This window comes from Amphibalanus amphitrite, unplaced genomic scaffold (genome assembly GCF_019059575.1).
Source record: "Amphibalanus amphitrite isolate SeventyFive unplaced genomic scaffold, NRLGWU_Aamphi_draft 001078F_arrow, whole genome shotgun sequence".
NCBI lineage: Eukaryota > Metazoa > Arthropoda > Thecostraca > Balanomorpha > Balanidae > Amphibalanus > Amphibalanus amphitrite.
The window spans coordinates 131,194-158,203 of record NW_024882572.1 but is presented as its reverse complement, the minus strand read 5'-3'; the positions used below and the strand labels follow the sequence as shown (position 1 = coordinate 158,203).

At 50.8% G+C, this 27,010-nt stretch overlaps 2 protein-coding genes and 1 long non-coding RNA gene across 5 annotated transcripts in view; 1 reads left to right on the top strand and 2 right to left on the bottom strand.

The window, feature by feature from the left end:
• Positions 1–5,378: 5,378 nt before the first annotated feature.
• On the bottom strand, positions 5,379–6,443 carry LOC122369849. Its single transcript, XR_006254484.1, has 2 exons — positions 6,371–6,443; positions 5,379–6,263 (listed from the first exon to the last, which is right to left on the bottom strand). It is a non-coding gene; the product is annotated as an uncharacterized LOC122369849 (long non-coding RNA).
• Positions 6,444–10,525: 4,082 nt separating this feature from the next.
• On the top strand, positions 10,526–14,291 carry LOC122369844 (methyltransferase-like protein 17, mitochondrial). The gene is made up of 3 exons (XM_043344916.1): positions 10,526–10,792; positions 12,136–13,436; positions 13,765–14,291. Exons 2-3 carry the CDS (start codon positions 12,184–12,186, stop codon positions 13,901–13,903), a joined length of 1,392 nt encoding a protein of 463 aa, XP_043200851.1. The 5' UTR covers positions 10,526–10,792; positions 12,136–12,183; the 3' UTR covers positions 13,904–14,291.
• A 349-nt stretch (positions 14,292–14,640) lies between these two features.
• The window catches only part of LOC122369842 (cAMP-specific 3',5'-cyclic phosphodiesterase-like), an 87,454-nt gene continuing 75,084 nt past the window's right edge, over positions 14,641–27,010 (bottom strand). For all 3 annotated transcript variants that reach the window (XM_043344912.1, XM_043344913.1, XM_043344914.1), the window contains 9 exons: positions 24,443–24,555; positions 24,040–24,133; positions 23,126–23,328; positions 22,735–22,833; positions 18,279–18,543; positions 17,319–17,473; positions 16,914–17,036; positions 16,361–16,543; positions 14,641–16,186 (listed from right to left, as the gene is read on the bottom strand). In XM_043344912.1, coding sequence (XP_043200847.1) covers positions 15,911–16,186; positions 16,361–16,543; positions 16,914–17,036; positions 17,319–17,473; positions 18,279–18,543; positions 22,735–22,833; positions 23,126–23,328; positions 24,040–24,133; positions 24,443–24,555 — 1,511 coding nt within the window. In that variant the 3' untranslated portion in view covers positions 14,641–15,910. The remainder of the gene's footprint in view (positions 16,187–16,360; positions 16,544–16,913; positions 17,037–17,318; positions 17,474–18,278; positions 18,544–22,734; positions 22,834–23,125; positions 23,329–24,039; positions 24,134–24,442; positions 24,556–27,010) is intronic.

Here is a 27,010-nt window from a genome sequence, read left to right as displayed (position 1 = left end):
TATTGTAAAATGTAATAAATTCATGCATTAGAAAAATGTGGTAGTTGTTAAGCAGGCGTCACACTTGTTTTTGCCACCAAGGAGACGCACTTTACCTACCCAGAGATGCTTGCTAATCAAATCAAACCAAACCTAACCAAACCTGACCTAACCTTACCTATAACCTACAATCTTAAAGGAAATAGTTCACTTTTAACATGGGGTTTTGAGCTGGAATAGCAGTTTCGTAGCTTGAGCTGAGACTAGCACAAATCAGGAGCTTTTACGGCTCAACGATCACCCTAGACGAAGAAATTCCATTTCTCGTTCCGAAAAGAGTGCCTTGTAGAGGAATGCGTGTGTAACAGCTACTGTTAGACTACAATCCGCCTTTTCTCTCCTGTGCTGTATTATGCCGTAATACTGAAAAAAGACCATAAACATAATAAATAACCGAACCAAAGATATCACACGATAACATACAATGAACAATCACACCATTTCCTCATTTCATTTCACTTTTAACTTACGTTGTAGCGGGACGCCCGCAGTGCATAGTCTGAAGAGCCGGGGTAGTGCCACGCGGTGGGTACAAACTATACAAACATGCGCCACATTCGAAGGCATTGGTTGGCATGTCGAGACTACGAAATAATTCGACGCTGCCTCCAGCCAACAGCTGTCCGAGGCAAGGACCAGCAATGCTAGCGCCCCCTAACAACACTACCACTGCCATCTGGTGGTCACTTTCCCTTTCAAGCGGGCGGCCGTACACTTTCACTTTCGGCTACCCGCGGTCACATGGCTCCCTTAAATTTACCAAATTTACCACATATCAAACAAGTTAGTGGCAAACTAGTTCAATGCGACCATGCACTGCAAACAATGGAAGCGAGACAGGGTGCGGCAAGCAAAGAGGTAACTCCCAGCGTTCACCGCTATGTTACATTCAACAAACTCAACACAAGCGTGGCTCCCTTTGATTTTAGCTCCCTGCAACTCATGGCTCCCTGTAGCTCATGGCTCCCTGTAGCTCATGGCTCCCTGTAGCTCATGGCTCCCTGTAGCTCATGGCTTCATGTAGCTCAAGGCTACCTTAACTTACAACTAACATAGCTATGCGGTTCACCAAGCTCAATTGGCGGCACACTAGGGCCGACACAAATGTCCGCAGGTCACTGCATCTCACAGGCGACTGCGGGGTAGGGGTCCACTCCGCTCTGCTGACGCTCACCGGTTCCCAGACCGTGCAGTACTGCCATTCACCGGTAGCACAGACTCAACGCATTTGACACCGTCAGTCACAGTGCCAGCGTCACGGCGCTGTCACGGTAGCTCGCACCAGAGCTCGGCCATATATCGCCGCCACTCGGGTCACCGACTGCCAGGATGAGAAGCCGGCCTGGCTCCACGTGTCCCGTTCTCGGAGGCTCACTCGGTCATCAGTCTCACCAGCCGGTGGATGGGGCTGTCGTAGATGCTGCCTCCAGAGAGCAGAGTGACCCTCCGCACGAGCCCATCGGCGGACTTGTGTGCCTGCACCACGCGACCCAGAGGCCACCGGCTGCGTGGAGCGTTGTCATCCAGGATGAGGACCACGTCTCCGGCCTTCACGTTCGGCTCGATCTGGGTCCATTTCTTTCGCTGTGTAGAGACGGCAGGAAGTCGGAGCGCCACCGCCTCCAGAACTGGTCGGCCATCTCCTGCACTCGCCGCCAGCGTCGTCTAGAGTAGGCGTCCTCCCGCCGAAAGGCGCCCGGCGGCGGCGCCACTACACTACTTTTGAGCGTTAAGAGTTGCATTGGGCAGAGGGGCTGGGGTTCGGAAGAATCGGAAGGATCGAGGACGGTCAGCGGGCGACAGTTCACTATGGCCTCCGCCTCGGCCAGAAACGTCCTCAGCAGCTCGTCATCGAACCCGCCCTGCTGACAGTGCGCTCTCAGAACGCCATCCAGCGCTGCTCGTGCTGAACGTATCATGCGTTCCCAAACGCCCCCCATGTGGCTGGCGTGAGGGACGTTCATCTCAAACTTTGTCATCTCGCAGTCGTGACGAAGGAGACCTCTTCTGAGCTGATCCGTGTCCATCTCGCTGAAGGCGTTCTCCAGCTCACTCTTGCCGCCCATGAAGTTGGTTCCGCGGTCAGAACGCAGGAGCCTCACTGAACCTCTTCGCGCGACAAAACGCCTGAAAGCGTTTAAGAACGCGTCGGCTGAAAGAGAGTTCACTGTTTCAATGTGGATGGCGCGGCTGCATAGGCACGTGAATAGCATGCCCCACCTCTTCACCTGACTGCGCCTCTCCCTCACATAGTAGGGCCCAAAACAGTCCACTGCTGAGTACGTGAAGGGCGCCGCTTCTTGAAGCCTGTCGGGCGGCAGGTCGGCCATCTTCTGTTGCTGGGGTCGCCCGCGCAGCTTCCTGCAGGTCACGCAGCTCTGAAGATACTGCGACACAGCAGACCTCGCCCCGATGACCCAGTAACCCGAGGTTCGTAGCCGACTCAAAGTCGTTCCACGCCCCGCGTGCCCCGCAGCCTCATGACAGTGAGCGACAATCAGATTCGTCACATGCGACTTCCTGGGCAGAATGATTGGGTGAACTTCAACATCTGGGAGTCTGCTCCGCCTCAACCTTCCACCCACTCGCATCAACCCGTCCCTCACGAATGGGTCGAGACCAGCGAGCTCGGTTCCGTTACGGCTGCTCATCACCACTTCTCCGTGGTCGTTGGTGCTGACTTGCACCATCTTCATGAACTTGGCTCGGTCTTGAGTCGCTTTCAGGATCACTCGCTCTGCCTCCTGAAGCGTTTCCACCTGGAGCTCTGTCACAGGCGCTCTGGATCTGTCGGTCGCTTCTCTGTTGACCTTCCTTTTCTTCACCTTGTCTCGCAGGAGCCTCACGTACAGCAGGCAAACAGCTACCGCTCGCTTCGCCCGGTACCAGTCGGAGAAGTACTCCAATCGCTCCGCGAGGTCTGCATACTTCGTTCTGGTGTCGGCCTTGAACACAGTCACTCTCTTGAGCTCCTTGTCCTCTGGATCCACTTCGGCACGTTCTTCAGGCTCGGGCAGGTCCGTCACTGAAGAGCCCATGCTCGACTTGTCCCGGGTTTCTTCGAAGTCCTTTTCAAGTACTCTGATGAGATCAAGAGGGTTCTCACGAGTCTTCGTCCTGAAAGAGAAGTGACAGATTCTCTTGCGACCGTCTCCCGTGTCCACGTAGCAACACATTCTGGAGCTTTTCTCTGTCGAACCGACGATTCCCCAGCCCAGTGTCGTCCGTACAGCCCAAGGCTCGTCGACCTCCCCTGGCCGCACTTCCTGCGGTTTGATGGCTCTCGGACAGGACGTGCCGAGCAGGAGGCCGATCTCAGCTGACTCATAGTAGTCTGGGATCTGGTCGGAGATGTCCACCATGTGCCTCCACTTGAGCGCTGTCTCCCTCCGGGGGATTGATGACCTGGAGCACGGGATGCCCTCCCTTGTGTAGCAGGTGGGCAGACGAATCTCTTCACAGGCCTCTTCGGAGTTCAGAGGCTGGATGACCAGGTCTTCAACTGCTTCACTGTCGATCGTGGTTTGTCCCGCGATGGTGCTGAGATCCAGTCTGGTCTTCCTTCCTCTAGCACCCACTGCTGCGCGGGCAGACTTAGTGACGAAGCAGGCGTCAGATTGAGCATCAAGCAGCGCGTACACAACAACCTTGCGTCCGGGCTGCTTCCTGTTGCTAAGCAGCACGGGTACGACCAGGCAGTGGCAAGAGTTGCTCACCGATTGCAGACAGGTAGCCGCTCCTCCAACTGCCTCATGTGCTGCTGCTGCCGCGATTTCCGGGTCATGCAGGAGAGTTGGATGCTGTCTGCCACATGTGGCGCACTGGGCCTTGCGGAGACAGTGTCGCCACAGGTGCCCCTTCTTCAGACAGCCTCTGCAGAGATGCAGTTCTGCAACCATCTTTCTTCTGTCGGGCAGCGACATGTTCATCACCTGCGGGCAGGAGGTCAGCACATGGTTTCCTTGACATTTCAAACACTTCTTTACATGTGACTGCTCAGTAGAAGCTGTGAACGTTCGGGCTTCACTCCGTGTCTTCTTTGGCTGTCTTCTGTTCGTGCTCTCCCTTGTCTCGTGACTCAGCCTGTCTGAATACTCTGTTGTGACACCGCTCCCTACTGGTCCACATGCGATTCTTGCCTCCACAGAGACGAACCGGACAAACTCTGAAAATGGAGGGTACTTGCTGCCTTCTCTGGACTTGTTCCCGTACAACCAGTCGTCCACGATCCTCTTCCAGCTGTCCACTAGATGCTTTGGCAGCTTCTTCAACATCACTTCATTTTCCATGTGGTCGTCCAGAACTGCCAAGTTCCTCATAGAGCTTGAAGCTGCTGCCAAACAGTGTTCAAGATGGTCAGCGAAGTCTCTGAGGCCACGACCATCTCCTGCCTTGATGTTTGGCCACTCCCTGATCTTGCTCCGATAGGCGTTGGCGACAATGAAGTCGTTCCCGAAGCGGTCTATCAGCTTCTCCTTCGCCAGCTTGTACCCTTCTTCTGTTCTGAGATGCAGCAGGCCACTGATGGCTCTCTTCGCTTCACCACCAGTGTACTTGGCCAGGAAGTGGAGGCGCTGAATTGAAGATTCTGTCTTGCTCTCGATGTGAGTTTCGAAGGAGCTGAGCCATAGGTTGAAGCGTGCAACATCACCTTTGAACACCTCAGGTTCCAGAGTGGGGAGATCAGCAGTCTTCTTCTGGTCTATTAGTAACTTGATCATTTGTGCTGCAGTAATCTCCCCATCGCCTGTCTTCTCAGCTTGAGCAGGTACTTCTTCATGATCTGTTCCCGGGCGTCCTGCAACATCAACAGCTTCATCTGCTGGAGCTTCAGCTTCACCTTCTGCAGCACACAGAACCTTGATCCTGGCTTCACTCATCTTCCTTTCAATTTCTCGATCAAGCATTTCTTGTTCTTGTGCCATCACCTTTTCCATCTCCTCCCTTCTCCTTTGCAGCTCCAGCTGCCTGGTAGCCATTGATGCTTGAACTTCCTTCTCTGCCTTCAGCTTCATTTCCTCCACCTTCATCAAGAACAGTTTGTCTCTTACTGCTTGTGAGTTACTGCTGCACTGGGATCCACATTCCGAGTGACTTCGGCGGACTGCTTGAGCAGGATGAGCTGTCAGGTAGTCCTCAATCTGGGCCTTCCAAGTGTTGAGCTGACCAAGCAGACTCTGGTGCTCCACCTGCAGTTCGTCCCTCTCCTCCTGTTCCAACAGGCAGCACAGAACCTCGTATGTCTGGACAAAATCCACATACTGATGTTTCCATGCATCAAACTCTGCTTGAATGAATGACCTGTCTCCTTGTGGGATAGCCTCAACGATCACTGGTCCTGTCGAGACTAGATGTGACTTCAGACCTTTGTACGTCTTCCTCTTAACCTCCACTTGATACTGTGCTCCTTTCTCAGTAGGTTGGAGAGGCCTTCCTTTACTCGACTTCATTTGGTGGTCCATTGTGACTCAGTTCAGGTTGGGAGCAGATTAGGCAGAAAATGGGATGGAGGAATGGAGTGCCCAAGTTAGTATCTACTCCTAAAGTGGTCAGTATTGGTACTTCTAGTTCTACGGGAATGAAGTAAGTACAATCTGATCATGTTAGTCTAGCACTCATTGTGAAGCCCAAGCAAAACAACAGAAAATGATAACTGCACAATGTCTTGACGACAACCAAAATGAAATGATCATCTGGCCCTCAACTACATTGAAAACCTCAGGGCCTTGTCTCAAATTGAGGGCAACAAAATCAGCAGATGTCTAAAGTAGGTACCTGAGCTCTTACCAATCAATGTTCATGAACAGAACATGTTGGCATTTCAGTTAAAAGTGGTAAATAAATCACAACATATCAAGGCACAATCAATTCCGTCTACCAATCTGTCTTCACTACTGTCAACTCAACTCTACTACTCAACTCTGCCATTACGACTGGCAAACAAGAAAACAACTGTTCTTAACTGACAACTATCACTGCCGGTTTACCCTCAACCAGTACTGCGGCTTACCCTCAACTATTACTGCGGCTTACCCGCAACTATTACTGCGGGTTACCCTCAACTATTACTGTGGCTTACCCACAACTATTACTGCGGCTTACCCTCAACTATTACTGCGGCTTACCCTCAACTATTACTGCGGCTTACCCTCAACTATTACTGTAACAGCTACTGTTAGACTACAATCCGCCTTTTCTCTCCTGTGCTGTATTATGCCGTAATACTGAAAAAAGACCATAAACATAATAAATAACCGAACCAAAGATATCACACGATAACATACAATGAACAATCACACCATTTCCTCATTTCATTTCACTTTTAACTTACGTTGTAGCGGGACGCCCGCAGTGCATAGTCTGAAGAGCCGGAGCGCTGTTCGGCAGCCGGCTATTTTGTGTGCAGGGTATGACGTATTTCGCGAGCCGACGTCACAGGCGGTGACGTCGGCTCGCGCGCGAGCCGAGCGCCAACGACAAACTAACGAGAACCCTCGGACACCCTCGGGGCATAAACCGCGGAGTAGCATATTGAGCGAGTCTTATAAGGAAAATTCATATATTTTCGTTTCTCAAATGATAATCAGGGTGTCTCTTACCTTTTTACATATCATTTAGGCTTACCTAACACTTCAGTTGCCAAATATCTGCAATTTATTCAAGCGAAGGTATTTTCAGTAAATATGAATGGTATAGACCGAAATCTTTTGAATAAAAACTCCAACCAACAGAAATAAAAATAACTTAATTTATTCCAACCATTTCCTCCAAATAAACAACATAAAAACTCACTTTTACACACATCATTCATAATAAAGCATACTAACACGCCGCTTTTGACAATTGCGGCGTCGAGTGGCGCGCTGCTAGCGCTCTTTTTCGGACAACACTATTCGACCGCCACCCTTGCAGCCATTCTATAACTCAGGAACTACTGGACCGATCGGAACGAACGAAACACCATTCGAATCAGGGGGTACAATTTTATCAGCCGTTTCGAATCTTGTGACCCCAGGTGACCTCGGTGACCTCAAGAGGTCAACTCGGCATTGACGCCTATTGCAGCCATTCTATAACTCAGGAACTACTGGGCCGATCGCGACAAAAACACCACCAGTCGAATCAGCGTATGCGATTTCATCAGCCGTTTCGAATATGGTGACCTCAGGTGACCTCGGTGACCTCAAAAGGTCAACTTAACGTTTTCGCCTATTGCAGCCATTCTATAACTCAGGAACTGCTGAGCCGATCGCGACGAAAACACCACCAGTCGATTCAGCGTATCCGATTTCATCAGCCGTTTCGAATATGGTGACCTCAGGTGACCTCGGTGACCTTGGGAGGTCACATGACCGTTGTGGCCTATAGCAGCCATTCTATAACTCAGGAACTACTGGGCCGATCGTGACGAAAACACCACCAGTCGATTCAGCGTATGCGATTTCACCAGCCGTTTCGAATATGGTGACCTCAGGTGACCTCAGTGACCTTGGGAGGTCACATGACCGTTGTGGCCTATGGCAGCCATTCTATAACTCAGGAACTGCTGGGCCGATCGTGACGAAAACACCACCAGTCGATTCAGCGTATGCGATTTCATCAGCCGTTTCGAATATGGTGACCTCAGGTGACCTCGGTGACCTTGGGAGGTCACATGACCGATGTGGCCTATGGCAGCCATTCTATAACTCAGGAACTACTGAGCCGATCGCGACGAAAACACCACCAGTCGATTTAGCGTATGCGATTTCATCAGCCGCTTTGAATATGGTGACCTCAGGTGACCTCGATGACCTTGGGAGGTCACATGACCGATGTGGCCTATGGCAGCCATTCTATAACTCAGGAACTACTGGGCCGATCGCGACGAAAACACCACCAGTCGATTCACCGTATGCGATTTCATCAGCCGTTTTGAATATGGTGACCTCAGGTGACCTCGGTGACCTCAAAAGGTCAACTTAACATTTCGCCTATTGCAGCCATTCTATAACTCAGGACCTACTGGGCCGATCGTGACGAAAACACCACCAGTCGATTCAACGTATGCGATTTCATCAGCCGTTTCGAATATGGTGACCTCAGGTGACCTCAGTGACCTTGGGAGGTCACATGACCGTTGTGGCCTATGGCAGCCATTCTATAACTCAAGAACTGCTGGGCCGATCGTGACGAAAACACCACCAGTCGATTCAGCGTATGCGATTTCATCAGCCGTTTCGAATATGGTGACCTCAGGTGACCTCGGTGACCTTGAGAGGTCACATGACCGATGTGGCCTATGGCAGCCATTCTACAACTCAGGAACTACTGGGCCGATCGCGACGAAAACACCACCAGTCGATTCAGCGTATGCGATTTCATCAGCCGTTTCGAATATGGTGACCTCAGGTGACCTCGGTGACCTCAAAAGGTCAACTTAACGTTTTCGCCTCTTGCAGCCATTACATAACTCAGGAACTACTGGGCCGATCGCGACGAAAACACCACCAGTCGATTCAGCGTATGCGATTTCATCAGCCGTTTTGAATATGGTGACCTCAGGTGACCTCGGTGACCTTGGGAGGTCACATGACCGTTGTGGCCTATAGCAGCCATTCTATAACTCAGGAACTACTGGGCCGATCGCGACGAAAACACCACCAGTCGATTCAGCGTATGCGATTTCATCAGCCGTTTCGAATATGGTGACCTCAGGTGCCCTCGATGACCTTGGGAGGTCACATGACCGATGTGGCCTATGGCAGCCATTCTATAACTCAGGAACTGCTGGGCCGATCGTGACGAAAACACCACCAGTCGATTCAGCATATGCGATTTCATTAGCCGTTTCGAATATGGTGACCTCAGGTGACCTCGGTGACCTTGGGAGGTCACATGACCGATGTGGCCTATGGCAGCCATTCTATAACTCAGGAACTACTGGGCCGACCGCGACGATAACACCACCAGTCGAATCAGCGTATGCGACTTCATCAGCCGTTTCGAATATGGTGACCTCAGGTGACCTCGGTGACCTTGGGTCACATGACCGATGTGGCCTATGGCAGCCATTCTATAACTCAGGAACTACTGGGCCGATCGCGACGAAAACACCACCAGTCGATTCAGCGTATGCGATTTCATCAGCCGTTTCGAATATGGTGACCTCAGGTGACCTCACTAGAAGATATCATGAAGAACTCAACAGACTATCTTCATGTCAACATCAAAGTGTGTTCAAAACATTTTGAAAGAAGTCAGTATCATCCTGGCAGCACGAGGCTGAGAAGAGATGCAGCACCAACTCTCTTTGATGTGCCCAACCCTCCAAAGTCTCGAAATGAATATCATGATGCCATGCGTCACATGTGTTTGTGGATTACACGTAAATACAGAATGACATGCAATGAGTAGAACGATGTTTGAACTAACAGAACTATGGGAGCAGAACTATGGGATTGTGAACTATGGGACTCACGGGTTGTGAGTCACAACAGCTCGCCGTCACAACTTGTGACGGCGAGCTGCGACGGCCTACTGGTGACCGTCCGAGTGTGTGAAAAGCGCTGGGGGCGCCTGCACAACCCCGGTGCACTGTCACCGCGGGGAGACAAGCTACTAAAGCCCGGTTGGTAAGTGGTATTGGACGTGCGGTGAGTATATGTTACATATTTCCATCGAAATAGTTACCGGGTCACCGCCGATCAGCGTATTCCTGCGGGCGAGCCAGCCGCCGGCCGAGCGCATTCCTGTATGTCGATATTCTCGCCGCTAGATGGCAGGCGCGCACCAATGTCGCGGCTGGTAATGGCGCACGCGGGGAGTTTCCAATCCATATATAGTTATCCATGATTGAACTTTTGCAAAAGCGGCGCAAGACGCATTTGGTAGCACTACTTTTTTCCTTCACGAGAAAAAACTTCATGGAAATTTGCAGGCCTCATCTAAAAGGCAAAAATTGTGCTTGGTTCATTCGAATTCGACCTATTGAGGCCCGGTTTTGGAAAAATCAAGCCTCACTGAGTCAAATGGTGTGCTTTTTATGATATTTTAGTCCTCAGCTTAGGCGTCAGTCCAGCTCAAACCTCGGCCTCATTTGTATGGATCGTTATGGGGTGAAGGGATTTTTGCCGCCCACGTGACGTCACGGTAAAGGAATTCTGAGGCTCGTGAACGGGGGCTGACATTTAGCATTTAGAAGGCCCGTGAAGGGGGAGAACTTCCAAATGTCACGTGACTAATATGCCCTCCGGCGCCCTGTTTTCACCGGTGTCCCACAATTGCAATAGTGCGAAATATGGCACCACGACAAATCTAACGAACAAATGACGAAGTATGGCAGCCAGAGGCTGTTCTAAAACTAGACAATCGAAGTGTCTTGAAGATAAGTTGCAGCAGTAGCTAATCAGTGCTACTGCTGCACTGAGTTGCAGTGCGCACAATTGGTCCATGATAAACGTCTTTTTTCAATCGCGTTTAAAGAACAGTTTTATGCTGTTTCTCGTTTGGTTCCTTGGAGCCTTGCCTTAACCCGGTTTACATAGGGTTTGTTGCAAGCTTATATCTCCGTCCGTGATGTTGCAAAAGATGCCAATGGTGCTTAACAATTTACAAAATGATCCCCTCTAAATATTTGAAGACCACTGCAACGAAATTATCGCCAAATTAACGAGCTAGAGCCTCGTCAAATATGCTATGTAAACCGGGTTCTTGTCATACCATGGTGATTACGGTGGCTATGGAAAGGGTTCTCTTCATACCGTTTGGAAAGGTAATTTATTGCTCATAATCGTGATTGAAAAGTCAAAACTGAAACTGTGATAAGTTGATCATAAAGTTAAGCAACATATGTAGGCACCAAGGCGGTACATGAAATGATTACCTAATGTTTTGGAAAGGGCAAACAGTTACCTTATTTTAAAGGGACCCTCTTACCTTCAAAAAAGTTTATGAATTGGCATGAAAGTGATGTCGCTCGGTTCAGAAAGAGCGAAAACGAATATCTACCAAATTTCACCGAAAAATATTCACCGGTTTTCAAGATATTAGACTTTTACTTTTGTTTACTTTTTGGGATCTCCGCTGTTCCTAGCGACTTTATTTGGAAGCAATAGTTTGGCAGCTCAAAGTGCGGCACTTGTTGCGCGCAAAGCAGCATATACCACCGCGTGCTACAAAACGTTTTAGTCAAACATTTCAAAATCGTTAGATATCTGCGCTGACGTCACACATTCAGAGGGGTATTCCTACGCATTAGCCCCTCTGAATCAAAATGCTGCAATTTTGAAATTCAATATTTCCGATTTAAGGCATTTCTCGATGTTGTGAGTGCCGAAACCGGTAATTGTGAGCCGGGGACCCCATTTTGGCTATCTCAACTCAAATCTAATGTTAAGGTGGGAGGGTAAGTAATAGCACCCATCAGTGAGGTTATATCAATGAATATAAATCAATCAATCAAATCAATCTATATGTAATACCAGTTTAATTCAAAATGATAAATTCTTATTCCGCAAGTCGCTAGGCTACAAAAGATTGACGGAGACTGCAGACGAGATCCTTTTGATAAAGGCTGAGGGGGAGGCACAGCATAGGTATATCTTATTTTGATTTATGATGATTGTGGTGTGTTAATTATTAAGCATGGAGTGGTGCTGGCTCTAGCAGTAGGTATGAGTATCTGGCAGAGATCCGAGAGGTAGGTGCCAGGTAGGGTAGGTAGGTACCTAATATGCTGAACCACCGCAGACTGCTCACTGACTTATATCATCAGATCCAGGAGGCCTTTTGTGGGCGACGGTGAAATCAGGGCACCTGGGGCGATTTGATCATGACTTGTGAAATTCACACGTGACGTTTAGCATGTATTAGGCCCACGAAGGGGGAGAAGCTCCAAATATCACGTGACTAATATGCCCTCCGGCGCCCTGTTTTCACCGGCGTCCCTTTTGTGGCCTGGCCAGATAAGCAAAACAAAATGAAATTTTTAACCACTTACCAGTAGTGTAGAATTGTCTTGGTATGAGCTATATTATTTGGTTTGTCAATGCTCAGGAAATTAAGCTGGTACCATAATACCCTGATATCACTAATGCTCTTTTCAATATTCCTCAGACTCTGCTGACAGTTCACTCCAGGCAGTGACATTTCCTGAACTCTGCCATGGGGTGGATACCCGTGGCCGCCCCTGCAGGCCGCACATTGAGCGGCCTGCTGCAGACTCACTGCTGGCCTCGCTGTCTGCGTTTGGCCAGCTCGCGGCCGACGCCCTCGCTGGATCCCTCTCTGCCGACGGACGACATGGAGTCGCCGTCGCGGCGGAAGGCGTTCGCCGCGCACCTGAAGCGGACGCGGAGCCGGGCGCAGGCGCTGCCGCAGCCGCTGGTCGACGCCCTCCGCCGGTCCGTCGCTGAATTCTCGGTGGCCGACCTGCGGCGGGACGCCGCGGCACTCAGCTACCGGCTGGCGGCGCGGCGCCCGCCCACCGAGGACGCCGAGATGCAGGCGCGCGCGCAGGCTCTCGAGCAGCAGTACATCAGTCAGCGTGAGCAGGTCAACGAACAGAAGCTGAAACAGTTTGTCATCCAGCAGCTGCGGCAGCAGGTGTACCACTGGCAGCCGCTGGAGATGGCCTCGGCGTACGAGGCGGCCGTGTACGCGGTGGCGCGGCTGGCGCCCGAGTTCGCCTCGCTGCTCTACTGTTTCCGCCAGGTGGCGGCGCGTGACCCGGCGTTCGGGCCGCAGGCGGTGCTGAGTTATGGCAGCGCGGTGGGCGCGGCACTGTGGGCGGCCCGCCACCTGTGGCCCGACAAGGTGGCAGAGTTTGTGGGCATCGAGCGGCGGCGCTACCTGTCCGAGCTGTGCGCGCTGCTGGCGCACGGCGGCCGCGCCGACGCGCCGCCCGACCCGTCCGTCTTCCTGCGGCCGCTGCTGCCCTCATCCAGCCGGCTCCGGTACCCGCTGGTGGTGGCGGCGCACGCGCTCATGGAGCAGCCGTCGCAGAGCGAGCGGCTCGAGCTGGTGTGCTCGCTGTGGGACCGGACGGCGCCCGGCGGCCGGCTCATGCTGCTCGAGACGGGCACCAACGCCGGCTTCCTGCTGGTGCTGGAGGCCCGGGACCTGGTGCTGCGACTGGCCGCGCAGCGCGACGGCGCGCCAGTGCACGTGGAGGCGCCCTGTCCGCACGACGGCGAGTGTCCGCGCTTCAGCCGCAGCCTGACGCCGTGCCATTTCCGCGTGCCGTACTGGCCGCTGGCGCTGGGCGGCGCGGCGCCGGCCGAGGTGCGCCACGCGCCGCTCTCGTACGTGGTGATGCGGAAGGGCGCGCGGCCGGCCGGCGACCGTCAGTGGCCGCGCGTGGTGCAGCCGGTGCTCTGCCGACACAAGCACGTCATCTGCCGGCTCTGCACGGCGCGGTGAGTCCAGCAATAGGGTACAGGGGAGATCGGTATTCGGGTCAGGAGATGTTTTTTGTGCAATGGCGTGTGCCAAGAATTTTATGCCATCACTTAAATAATGTGCACCAAGTTGTTACCTATTTGTGGGTTGTAAAATGTCAAGTGATTCGGAAATTGAGTGTGGTTTATTATGTTCCAGTGGAGGTTCATCATGCTTTTCATTAACTGAATTTTTAAAACGGTACCTATGGCAGACGGTATTCAAGTAGGGTCTCCTAGCACCCCTTACACAGTGTCGACTCTCGGCGCTGCGCCGGGAGTGTGCTGACCTCCTCTCCGCCGGCAGGGGTGCGCTGGAGGAGGTGGTGGTCACCCGACGGCGGCACGGCCCGGAGCTCTACCAGTGCGCCAAAAAGGTCAGCTGGGGCGACACCATGCCGGTGGAGCTGCGGGACAGCCCGCCGGACAGGGCCGGGGACCGGTGAAGGTCGGCCGGGTTAGGGAGCCAGCTGGGGAAGGGGGCGGCTGGAGACGGACAGCAGGGACGGGTGCCGCTGGTCCCTATTTGAGCGGACACGTGAGCTTGCTATCTCTTGCGCTGTTTCCGAGTTTGGTGTGATGGTAATCCGTTTATCGTCGCATGTGTGCTGTGGTATACAAGAATGCTTCCTTAGTCGTACCGGTACTTGATGCACTGTTATTTGTGTACTTTTGCGTGCGTGTTCGTGTACTTGTGAAGGAAAGGTCATGGAAGAGTGAATCACACGTCATCATCATTGATCAATGATCTACGATCATCGTTATTATGTCGCCTCGCCATTTTTAGCAAGGATTGCAATCGCCTATTTTTGCCATTAATATAATTGAAGAAAGGTAGCTATGCTCGTTTTGGAGAGGCAATTTTAAAATGACTTCGTTTAGGCCTTTCGTTTAGACTTAGGCGGACACTAGTTATTAGAAAATTACTTTCGCTATTCAGTATTCGGTATCCCAATGTACCGTATTGGATGCTAAAACCCTCTTAATTTATCTCTTCGGTCATATACAACCATTCATGACACGTATTTTACTCTTTTTTCTTAATCCTGACTGGTAACTTTATCTCTAAGCTGCATACCAAGTGAACTCACGCGAATGCCGTCGTTGCGTTTACAAGGTAACACAAACTACTTAAATCGACGAGGAAGGCGATTAGTAATAAATCCGAGGCTCATCCATAGTCTCATAAGTACATTCATGTATTACTTTCAGCACAGGTACGGCCAATGATGTCCGGTTCGTACGTCACAACGGTACGTGTCACGCTCAGACAATCCGCACAGAGCGCTGGCCAATGTCATCAGCAACAGGCGTAACAGTCGCGATCTATAACAAATGAAAAATACGCGCGATATCATTTCAGGCGTCCTGAACTAACAGGATTCGTGTGAATTGCCTCAGTTAGCTAGCTATACATACAAATTTGTATTGTGCGGCGCCAGTGTGATAATAAAAAGCATTAGTCAGATCTCGTGACTTGTTACAATGCTTGCACAAGTTAGTCCACGGGCTGTGTTCATTGTTTGTCCGATGACGGTTTAAAATAATCAATTATCGACTAGGATAAAAGTTGAGAATGAGCCACAAACGGGTGACTTCCTTTGATATTGTGCATTGTGCGCCATGCATGTCAGAGAGTGCCTAATGCCTGACGACGGCCCTGCCTGGGGCGAACTGCAACCCAAGCCGGCAGCTCATTTGGGCGTGCTACATCAACGCGCATACAAACATTCCGTTACATAGTGGCTGAACCACCAACGTACGCCGAAAAATAGCTCATTCGACACAGCAAGAAATAAAAGCTAGGCTTATTTCGAACATCGGTACACAGTCTACATTTTGATATATTCCGGTCGACTCGTGCAGCTGACGACCACATGTCGGTAGCGAGCGGCGCTACACGACTACTCCACACGCACGTGACAGGGGGTTAGCCGTGCTGGCGACCGGCGGCTTTCTGGGCGGTGAAGAAGCGGCGAGAGGTCGGGGACGCGGTACACTACAGACGAACCGCCGGCAGCCACTGTGCTGTGACCTCGAACACTTTGTGAAAGGTGCAGGCAGATGACTAGACACGCTTTAACCATAGAATCTCTGCAGTCTGCACCATCTCTGCACCGTTGCCCGGTTCAACGCGCTACGTCTCGCGGGTCTGGGTCATTCACAAGGAACAGGACAGCGGTGCTTTGGTCAGTTTGGGGACCGACCTGCTACATCTCGCACAGTGTGCGTGCAGACACTCGTGGCTATCTCTCAATCTTCCATTCAAAACATCGTGCTTTTTTCCGTGCCCGAGAGTTTCGTCTTTATATCACCACCAGCCACCAATTGTCAAGGGAAGAAAGAAGTGCTCATTCTACATATATGTTCGCCCACTCACCCTTTCACTCTTTCTTATCCCCCTTCTCTTCGTTCCTTTCTCACATCCCTCTTCCCATCTCTACCTCTCCCTCTCACGAGGGGCGCGCGCGCCGCGCCGCCCGGCCGTCGTTGAGCGTCACGCGCACCTTGACCTCCCCCTGCTCTGCCTCCCCGTCGCCGCTCTCCTCCTGCTCCTCCTGTTCGAGGAGCCGCTGCTCGGCGCCGCCGGGGCCCGGGCTGGGCGGCATCATGGACTGGTACCAGTCGCGGTTGTCCTCCAGCGTGTCCAGGATGTGCTGCGCGTCCGGGTACACCAGGTCGGCCCACGTCTCCCACAGCGGGTGCACGATGTAGTCAATAAAACCCACCTGAAGGCGGAGGGACGGTGAAGAGGAGGTGAAGTCAGCATGTGGACTAGCATTGAAACTTTGGTGCGCTTTCATATTAATATTGCATCCTGTCATGTTCAGTTCAGCTCTGTGTCAGTTCATGAGTTAACCGATTACGGAGCCAGTATTACGAAGTCGACGGCTCACTCTCACCTGGGACTTTTCGACGGTGGCGTTGTATCTGTCGCACATGGGCGATATGTCGAGGCCGTTCTCTCGCTCGCGGTCTCCCTGGTGGAAGAACTCCTCCATGACGAGAGCCACCCAGCGCCGGTAGGTCTCCAGCGGCCGGGTGGGCCCGCTCAGGTCCGAGCAGTGCACCATGCTCTGCAGCACCTGGGGACGCGGAAGTCACAGTTGGGTCAACAGAGGTTACAACGAGGTAGAGCAGGGATCACAGCGAGTTTCGCAGAAAGGGTGGACGTATGTCAGAGCAAGGATCACAGAGCAAGGGTCACGGCGAGGCCAGTGTAGGTTACAGGCACAACAAAGGTAGGAAGGTTACCTGAGTTTATTGAAGAGCTATGAGATCAGACTAGGCTATAAGTGCTGCACAATTATAGCCCATCGCTAACTGGACTTAAAATTGGCATATTTATTATTGCTCATATCAGTATGAAGAGATCGTTACAAATATTTATCGCGGTACCAGTTGTACTAGCAGGACGGAAGGACTGCCGGCTACTCTGGGACGCGGATTCTGTACCTGAATGCGGTCGTTGTAGTTGTCGAGCAGCAGCAGTCCCGAGCCGGCCACCTTCTGCGTCTCCACCATCGTCTTCAGGTCGGCCAGCAGGCTCATGTGCTTGGACATGTCCGTCGCCAGAACCTGGACAGCGGGGAGGTTGGTAAATTGTACCCTTCGGTGGTTACGACGTCTTGAAGAACGGCATGGTGGCTGATTTACAGCCGATGGGGTCTTAGTTAGTAGTAACACAGATGAACAGGTGCGATCGACATGTATCTTGGATGCTATTTGTGGCACATGTGGAATTTATCTCAAATGGAATGTGCTTGGTGCGTTTTCGTGGGCTCATCGCGTTGGTAGCAGCATTTGACGTTAAAACCCCTTCAAAGCATTGCTAAGTGCGTTTGCTAATTGTGAACTGACCATGTCGATGACCATTTTGCGGAGCGACAGCCGCTGTTTCCTGGATAGGCTGGCGAAGATGTCGCAGTTGTCGTTCTGCAGCAGTTTGAAGGCCACGGCCAGGTGGTGGTTCTCCAGCACCGACTCGTCGTTATACATCAGCGCCAGCTCAGAGCCTGCACTCACAAACGCACCCGGCAGAAATGTCAGTTTAATTATGTTAACTTTATATACCGGTCTTGCACTTAAAGCATGGGTCAATTGACCACTGTCACCACTCACCTTTCTACTTTCAATTTTTTCTTGTCTATCTTTATCGCTCAGTCTGACATAGAGCGTCTATCGTTATCTGTCCTGACGTCAAACATGTGCGAGAAACCACCGCATCAGCCACCAGCTTCGAAGACGCTAGTCCACACGAGGCTATTGACCCACAGATGTCTGGCGTTCAGCGCCTTATGCATGCTGTGCCGCATGACACAATAGTTACCACAACAGCCCACAGATGTCCCTGGCGTCTAGCGCCTGATACATGCTGTGCCGCACCACTTTGGCAGCTGGTTATATAGCCCACAGATGTCTCTGGCGTCTAGCGCCTTATGCATGCTGTGCCGCATGACACGATAGTTGCCACAAAAGCCCACAGATGTCCCTTGCGTCTAGCGCCTGATACATGCTGTGACGCACCACTTGGTAGTTGGTTATATAGCCCACAGGTGTCTCTGGCGTCTAGCGCCTGCTGCATGCTGTGCCGCATGGCACGATAGTTGTCAATACGGCCCACAGATGTCTCTGGCGTCTGGCGCTGACAAATGCTGTGCCGCATGACACGATAGTTGTCAATACGGCCCACAGATGTCTCTGGCGTCTGGCGCCTGACGCATGCTGTGCCGCATGACACGATAGGTGCCACATCAGCCCACGGAGACGGACGCACCCCCTTCATAGCGGCCACGGACGGACAGTTGAAGCCGAACTCACTGGTATTGACCAGGTACTGGTTGGTGAGGCCCGGGTGATCCACGTCGTGGATGGCCGACGCGAACAGAGCGGCCAGCTCCTCGAGCGCCGTGAACACGGTCTCCAGGGCCGGCGAGCGGAGCAGCACGCTGGTCGACTGCACCACGTCGGCCGCGTGCGTCCGGTTGTGGTAGGATACCTCGCGCAGGTAGTGGCTTTCCAGCGTCAGCATGAACGTGACGAACGTGCTCGACGGTATCTTGAAGGTGGCCAGCAGGTCGCGGTCCTGCGGAGCCAGCCAGACTTTTCACAGAAAGGTTGGAAGGAAGTGATATACAGAGTTTGGTGTTTGTACTGTTCATGAACAGTTCGTGAACAATGTTTGTTTGTTTGTTTATTTGATAGTTTACGAATTTTGGCATTCAAGGTCACATGTTCACCAACGATTCTCTGTTCACAGTTCGTGAACGTTCATGAACGCAGGGGCGCGGGAACTACTTTCCAACTGGGGGGGCACACCATAATAGAGATCAACCTAGGGTACCCCCAAATCTAGTTTTCTCACCGGTTTTAGGCCACTTGTTTTTCATCCCTCGGCTTTTTCAACAAAAAAGAAAACATTTGCAAAAAAAGTGTGGTATTCCGTCTCAAAGCTGTGGGGGCACTGCCCCCACGGCCCCAGAGTTGGGGGGGCAAGCTGCCCCCACTGCCCCCCCGGCTCCCGCGCCTATGCATGAACGTTCATGAACAAGTCATCATTTCTGATATCTCTCGAGCAATTGTTATCATACGGTGCTGACATGACTGCAGGCATAGGGTGAAGTCGTATAAGAGTACGCACTTAGTGGATTTCTTGCTCTCATTTGTTTAATATTTGAAAGAAAGAAATTGCAAATAGGGAATATTAAAGTTCATTGAATTAGCCATCAACCCATGGGGCAACGATCCTTCAACGTAAATGGAAGTGGTCTAAAACTGACATTTTCTGAACCGCTGCAGTTGCGTACTCTTACCATATGGGGTGTGTAAGAGTACGCACGCCAGGCGGGTGGAGTACGCAAGCATATGAACACACACTTATGCAGCTTGTACTGTCCAAATGCTTAACTTCAAACTCAGAAGGCATTTAAGTTAATTCTAGTATCCAAAAAGAAAAACATAAAATAAATCTTTCAAGTCTATAAATCAGGAAATAATCATGTCGTGTGTTTCTTTAAAAAAATGCACAATCAAAAGGGAAAATAACTCGTATTTGGAAGAATTTCGGGTACGCATCTGCATCACAGTGCTCCATTGATGATATACCTACAAAACAAGCGTCATTGAGCGATAGATTAATAATTTTATATTTCTGTATATTCGATTTAATGTATAATTCTGCGTACTCTTACCCTCCTGAACAGTGCGTCCTCTTACCGTACATGCAATTCGCGCACAAAACAACCCCGAAACGTTGTGCAAAACTTCGCAAACAGAATATTGCACAGCACAGTATTTCCCCAGATAACCTCACAAGTTTCCCACAACAATCACGGAAATGTACCTTATCTCAACTGCCAAGTATCAAAATTATTGTACCATATCATAATAATATCATAACGCTCGAAAATAATATTCATCGCCTTAAACTCAACAGCGTCGCCGCTCAACGCCCACGTTCCGTTGGTGACAAGCACGCACTGGCGGCTTCATGTCACTTCATGAACTCGACAAACCCGCGTTGCTAAGCAACCGAAACAGCTGATGCGTACTCTTATCGCCCGCGTACTCTTACCCGCCCTTACCCTAATGCATATTCTACATGTGAAAAAATGCACCAGTCCATAGATAACAGTAGAACTGGATTTGACACGAACACTGCCTATCTGCAGTAGGGGACCCAAAAATGTCAATGATATCGATCAGCCTCGGAACGCAACCGCATGTCTCAGAGGCATGCGGTTTTCTGCTATGAGTAGCCCCATTGGCCCCGCTTCATTCACTACTATTGGCTATTCATGTGTGAGGTGCCCACAAGTCGGAATCACGTGCCTCGTGGGTGGTGTCCACAGGGGCCTTTTCGCCTCTCCTCTGAAATGAACGGTCCAATCCCAAGTAAAATATACGTGTATATATCGCAGTTTTCATTAATATATATTTGCGAAATTTATTTCCTGAATATATAGCACTAACTGCGCCACTTCATGCAATCAGGCCTGTGTATTGGAAGTTATATTTTTCCGACATATATTAAATAACCAGCATGTTTAGATAAACAACCAAAAATAATTATACAGCCAGCATGTCCAGTATGCTCAGCTCATCTCTGTTTGGGCCTTACCAGCCTGCATGCGGCTCTTAGAATCACGTCGTAGGGCACCTGTGATCCGTGTGCCTTGGTGACACCGGGAGGCCAACCTTGCGGGGCTAACAGTGTATCAATTGTTCAGTTGACTTGCCTTTTTCAGCCAGTCTGCCCTTTTCCATACTTCAAAGCGTGCTGACGGTCGCTCATGGCCTCCTGCTTGAGGCAGCCAGCTGAATAGTCTTAGAGGCGCGTGGGGGCATCTGACGGCCCTCGCCACCGTCACTAAACCGTGCTGCCTCACGTCACTGATTGGAGGGAAGATGAGACCAAAGATGCGGCGCCGCACCATCACCAGCGTCGGGGATCGCATCAAAACGTGATTCAGACAACCGGTCTCTTGCAGGCACTTCAATGCGCCATTGCAGTTCATGTTGTATTCGTAGTCGTAACATTCGATGAATTCCGGTGACGGATGAACAGATACTGTGCAAAGCCAGGTCAGTGTCCTCGGTCACTCTTGGTTGGTTCCCACTGCGTCCGCCCTTTTCTAGCAGCGCGCGAGGCGGTGGAAGACGCTCCTCCATCATTGTGAGGTACCAGCCAGCTAACGGACAGGGCAGTGGCGCAGGCACGTGGGTCTCCTATCGCTGTTCAGCATATATTATGACAATGTGGTCAGATACATCCTCTTGGGACTTGGATGAGAGCTGCTTTGAAGCTGCAGAAACGTCTGTGGAAAGCTGCTCCAGGCGCTCATTCCCCGGTAACCGCTTTGGGGTGGTACCTATCCACAGTGCAGAATCGGCGTGCAATCACTCGCTTCAACTCCAACAGACAAGTTGAAATCAAGATTACATGATGCGTTCTCTGTGCCGTGAGCCCCCCCATCTGCAGCTTTCAGATGACCAACTGCACGTCGGTGCAGTGCTGACCAGCACGAGGAACGATCAGCCCCGTTCCGTACCCTGAGCAGAGAGAGCCAGCGTCGCCTCACAGCTCGCGTGATTTGTCTCCCAACAGCACCAGTAAGGCTTCCGTACCTTCGTTGGTGATTTTCTGTTCTGAGTCCACTGGAAGTACCAACTGGATAAGTCCAGATCGTACATACATCCCGCCACAGCCTATCTGCTGGTGAGGGATGAGCTTTTGAACCACGGTCAGTGGTCACGTAGATCAGGCTAGTGAAGACGACGCGCTCCACTAACTCAGATTATAGGCGTTGATAGGCGCGGTCGATCAGTATGAGTAAGAAAGACTTTACTTGTCTTACTTCGGAAAGCTTTTTGGTCACAATTCTACTGTTATCTATGACCAGTCACATCTCAAGCACATGGAATCGTGATTCATAATTATTCTTGCAACGCTGAGGCTTAGATTGTGCATCTAAGACCTTGCATGACGTCATATAAGACGCCACTAAGGTTGTTTGGTGCAGTAGGAGCTTTTCGCTAATAACTTCCGATCAAATTGAGCTAGCGAGTCGGTTGAGCCATCACTTGACTCAGAAAGAACTGCCACATCGAATGATATGCAACATGACATCCTCCATGCAGCTTTGTGACCCGAGTGGCTTTGACCTGACCTTGACCTGAGGTCAACATCCTAAAAAGACCTAATCAAAACAGAAAGTGTATCATTCGACGCGCCTGGCCACGACGAGCACGATGGTGCCAAAATCGCGGCTCTGCCACCATTTGTGGCGAAGTTATTCACCAAAAACCAAACCCCTACTTTATGACACTTGACCTGACCTCAGGGGTCACCGGTTGGTGTAAGACCTTGAAATCGGATACCAATCGCTGTGGTTCGCAAAGACGCACACGCTGGCTTTTTCCGCAAGGTTCTATCTAAATTAGGAGCGAAATGGCTAAGCAGGGGGTCTTATCTACCCCCTCTTTACCGTGTTCGCGAACAGTTCATGAACGTTCGCGAACTGTTCGTTGTTTGTTTACCAAAATTTGACCGATGACGTCACTTGTTCGCGAACACATTTGTTCGTGAACAGTTTGTTCATGTTTGTTTATTTGAAAAATTAAACAAACACCAAACCCTGGTGATATATACTCGGAGGTAGAGCTCTCGTAGAGCTATGAAGTCTGTAAGTGATATATTAATGTCTGAGCTATACGCACAATACATATTGTGGTGGGACGCAAAGTTCGGATGGTTGCCACTTGTTCGCACACTCACCATGAAGATGTTGTACATGACGCAAGTGAGTGGCTGGTTGTTGGATAGCTCGGCGATCCGGAATATATCCACATTCCACTTGTCGAGATCCTCCAACGCCTAGAAAAGAAAAGAAAAACGCCACACCACGGTAGGCGGTCAATGTTCTCAGAAAGCTGGGATACCGCGCTGGTCAGAACAATTATGTCGATAGCTCTTTTACTGGAAAGAGCAGGGTATCAAGTGCTACATATTTATCGTGAACTACTAATTCACTACGCTCATACGAATGTCATTCGAATGTCCACCTAAAAAAACGGCGTCTAAAAAACGTTCTTTGTTTTATTTAGCGTGCTACCACTGTTCCAACCACTAAGCCTCCGCTCATCCCCGCTGGCGCGCGCCGACCCACCTTTTCGAGTTCCTCTTCATGCTCCGTGTGCACGCCCAGTCTGGGCACGGTGTCGGTGGCCCGGCCCACGGGCCGCTGTAGGCCCGGGATGCAGTTCATCGTGTCACCGCTGGAGGGCAGGGCGGCGGCGGAGCGCTGCGCCGCACGGCCCGGCCCGTCCGGCGCCTCCACTGACTGGTTCATGTCCATCTCCTGGCGCGGGTCTGCGGCGGCCCGCCAGCGGCGAGACGTCAGCGGTAAACGTGTTATTGCGCCTCGTTGGCACCGCGTCTCGCGGCTTGTGGTTTGTGCCTAGCTGCCCGGGGCATGCGTCGACCCGGGTCCGAGGGCGGGAGGGGGGGGGGGGGCGAGGGGAGAGCGTACGGGCGTCGCCGCAGGTTCAGCCGCTGCCCTTGCCGCTGTTTAGCCATTGTGTATGTCGACTGTTGATGGGAGGGGAGGGATAGCGTTTCCTCTCGAGAGCGCCGAGTCAAGAGAACGTCTGTGACTCTGGATAATTCGCTGTGTTGTCGTTACATGATGTAGTGTTGCCGCTGGTAGCGACTGTATGGTATGATTTTTTTTTTGTTTTGATTACTGAATCGTGTGTGAGACAATAAAGCGATTTGAATTTATAAAAAAGAGACGTCAGCGGTGGACAGCGCACTCGTACCCTCCCAGCACGGCGGACATGGCAAAGTGTGGCTAATTTTTGACGGTTTGGTCATCAATACGCTACACAGAGTTAGCTGACAAAAGCTGTGTATTGTGTAATTCATAGTTGCTAGGCGCGATACGCGGAAATCTACGTCAATTTTACTACAAATATTAACCATACAAAAATAAAGCTCTGGACATTTCACACATTTCGTTAGGAGACCATGCCAGAAGTCAGCCGGCTGAATGACATTGGTAGCGCATGTGAGACTTCTTACCCAAGAATGTGGAGCAGATGTACTCGGAGATCTGGTTGCCACTTCTGCTCGACTCGGAAAACTGACTCAGCTCCTTGTTCAGCATCCGTTTGAACTGGAATACACAGATAGTATATTAATTCACAATATACTCGTCAAAACACTTGTTTGTCTAGTTACGTTTTCTTATAGTTATGTGCCAAAATTATGAGGTCTACACGCTGTACAGCTAGTGTCGGCATACCAAACACATACAGTCAGTCAGACAAAGACAAACAAACACCGAGACGGACAGATAAACAGACCGACAGACGAACAGACCGACAGACAGACGGTCAGACAGACAGACAGACAGACAGACAGACAGACGAACAGACCGACAGGCGGTCAGAACGACAAACAGAGTTAGGCCTACATTACACACCTTGCTGGTGGCCATGTCGGAGACGGATCGGTGCGTCTGCACCGTCTCCAGCTGGTCCAGACACCAGTCTAGCTCCTCCAGCGTCTCCGTCGATAGGCGGACGAACCCCTCGTCTGCGGGGACGCGCCGGCGGGCGGCAGATTTAGATGCTGTTTTTCATTCACTTATGGTAATTGACATGACAGTTTATGATAATGTTAAACACGGCCAGTTACATGGATAAGATGTTATAGAATTAATATAAGATGAGTAGATAAGCCACCCTACATGGTCGGGCCATTTTAGGATAAAACAGACCAGGGTCGGCAATGTCTTTTCCCCCAGTCCTGCCTGTCCTCTAAGTCCCCTTACATATCTATGTACAGACTCAGTTATAGTACCACCCAGGTCTGATGGAATTGAATAGGTTTGGGAAGAATATGAACGATACAATGCCGGGCCGGGTAGTAATTAACCTCAAACTGCTACTTATTAGATCCATGTTATTAGTATCTGTATAATAGTTTGTAAAATGTTTATTAGGCAAGCATGAAGCTATGTAATTACATTGAAGCACGCTGAATCGCAGTAAAAACAGATAACCCATTACAAGAGCACGTTGCTTGGCACTTCTCGAATGTCAGAGATGATATTTTGTTATGTTGATCAAGACAGCCCATATTCAGCCCAGATTCAGCCCGGATTCAGCCCAGATTCGGGACACCTCCGATCAAGCTGAAACTCACACACAATGTAGGCCATGACATGCCCAATCCACAGTCCAAATCATTTGGTGGCACTCCCAGCCGTTTGACCTACAGAGGTCAGCAAAGGTCACGTGGCCCAAATTTGCACAGCAGATTGTGGCCCACCCAGTAGAGCTAGAGCGCTAAAAATGGCACCAATCGACTCGCCGGCATCTAATCTTACTTTCCCAACACTCATTTGACCTCTCAAGGTCATGCGATGACCTAAGGTCATTTGTGGGCTATGTCGAAAATACACTTGCACAGCAGTTTTCGAGTAGATGGATTGACCGAATTCCAAATCAAAGCACATCATCGGGTAGCCCATAGGCCGTAGTAACTTTCCTTAAAAACCGCTTTTCGATATGTGACCCCGTTTGACCTCGGCAGGTCAAAATGTGCAAATAAACGACACTCAATACGTCGCAGCCCGGATTCAGCCCAGATTCAAGACACCTCCGATCAAGCTGAAACTCGCACACAATGTAGGCCATGACATGCCCAATCCACAGTCCAAGTCATTCGGTGGCACTTCCAGCCGTTTGACCTACAGAGGTCAGCAAAGGTCACGTTGCCCAAATTTGCACAGCAGATTGTGGCCCACCCAGTAAAGCTAGAGCGCTAAAAATGGCACCAATCGACTCGCCAGCATCTAATCTTACTTTCCCAACACTCATTTGACCTCTCAAGGTCATGCGATGACCTAAGGTCATTTGTGGGCTATGTCGAAAATACACTTGCACAGCAGTTTTCGAGTAGAGGGATTGACCGAATTCCAAATCAAAGCACATCATCGGGTACCCCATAGGCCGTAGTAACTTTCCTTAAAAACCGCTTTTCGATATGTGACCCCGTTTGATCTCGGCAGGTCAAAATGTGTCAATAAACGACACTCAATACGTCACAGCCCGGATTCAGCCCAGATTCGGGACACCTCCGATCAAGCTGAAACTCGCACACAATGTAGGCCATGACATGCCCAATCCACAGTCCAAGTCATTCGGTGGCACTCCCAGCCGTTTGACCTACAGAGGTCAGCAAAGGTCACGTGGCCCAAATTTGCACAGCAGATTGTGGCCCACCCAGTAGAGCTAGAGCGCTAAAAATGGCACCAATCGACTCGCCAGCATCTAATCTTACTTTCCCAACACTCATTTGACCTCTCAAGGTCATGCGATGACCTAAGGTCATTTGTGGGCTATGTCGAAAATACACTTGCACAGCAGTTTTCGAGTGGAGGGATTGACCGAATTCCAAATCAAAGCACATCATCGGGTAGCCCATAGGCGGTAGTAACTTTCCTTAAAAACCGCTTTCCGATATGTGACCCCGTTTGACCTCGGCAGGTCAAAATGTGCAAATAAACGACACTCAATACGTCGCAGCCCGGATTCAGCCCAGATTCGGGACACCTCCGATCAAGCTGAAACTCGCACACAATGTAGGCCATGACATGCCCAATCCACAGTCCAAGTCATTCGGTGGCACTCCAGCCGTTTGACCTACAGAGGTCAGTAAATGTCACGTGGCCCAAATTTGCACAGCAGATTGTGGCTCACCCAGTAGAGCTAGAGCGCTACAAATGGCACCAATCGACTCGCCAGCATCTAATCTTACTTTCCCAACACTCAGTTAACCTCTCAAGGTCATGCCATGACCTAAGGTCATTTGTAAGCTATGTCGAAAATACACTTGCACAGCAGTTTTCGAGTAGAGGGATTAACCGAATTCCAAATCAAAGCACATCATCGGGTAGCCCATAGGCCGTAGTAACTTTCCTTAAAAACCGCTTTTCGATATGTGACCCGTTTGACCTCGGCAGGTCAAAATGTGCAAATAAACG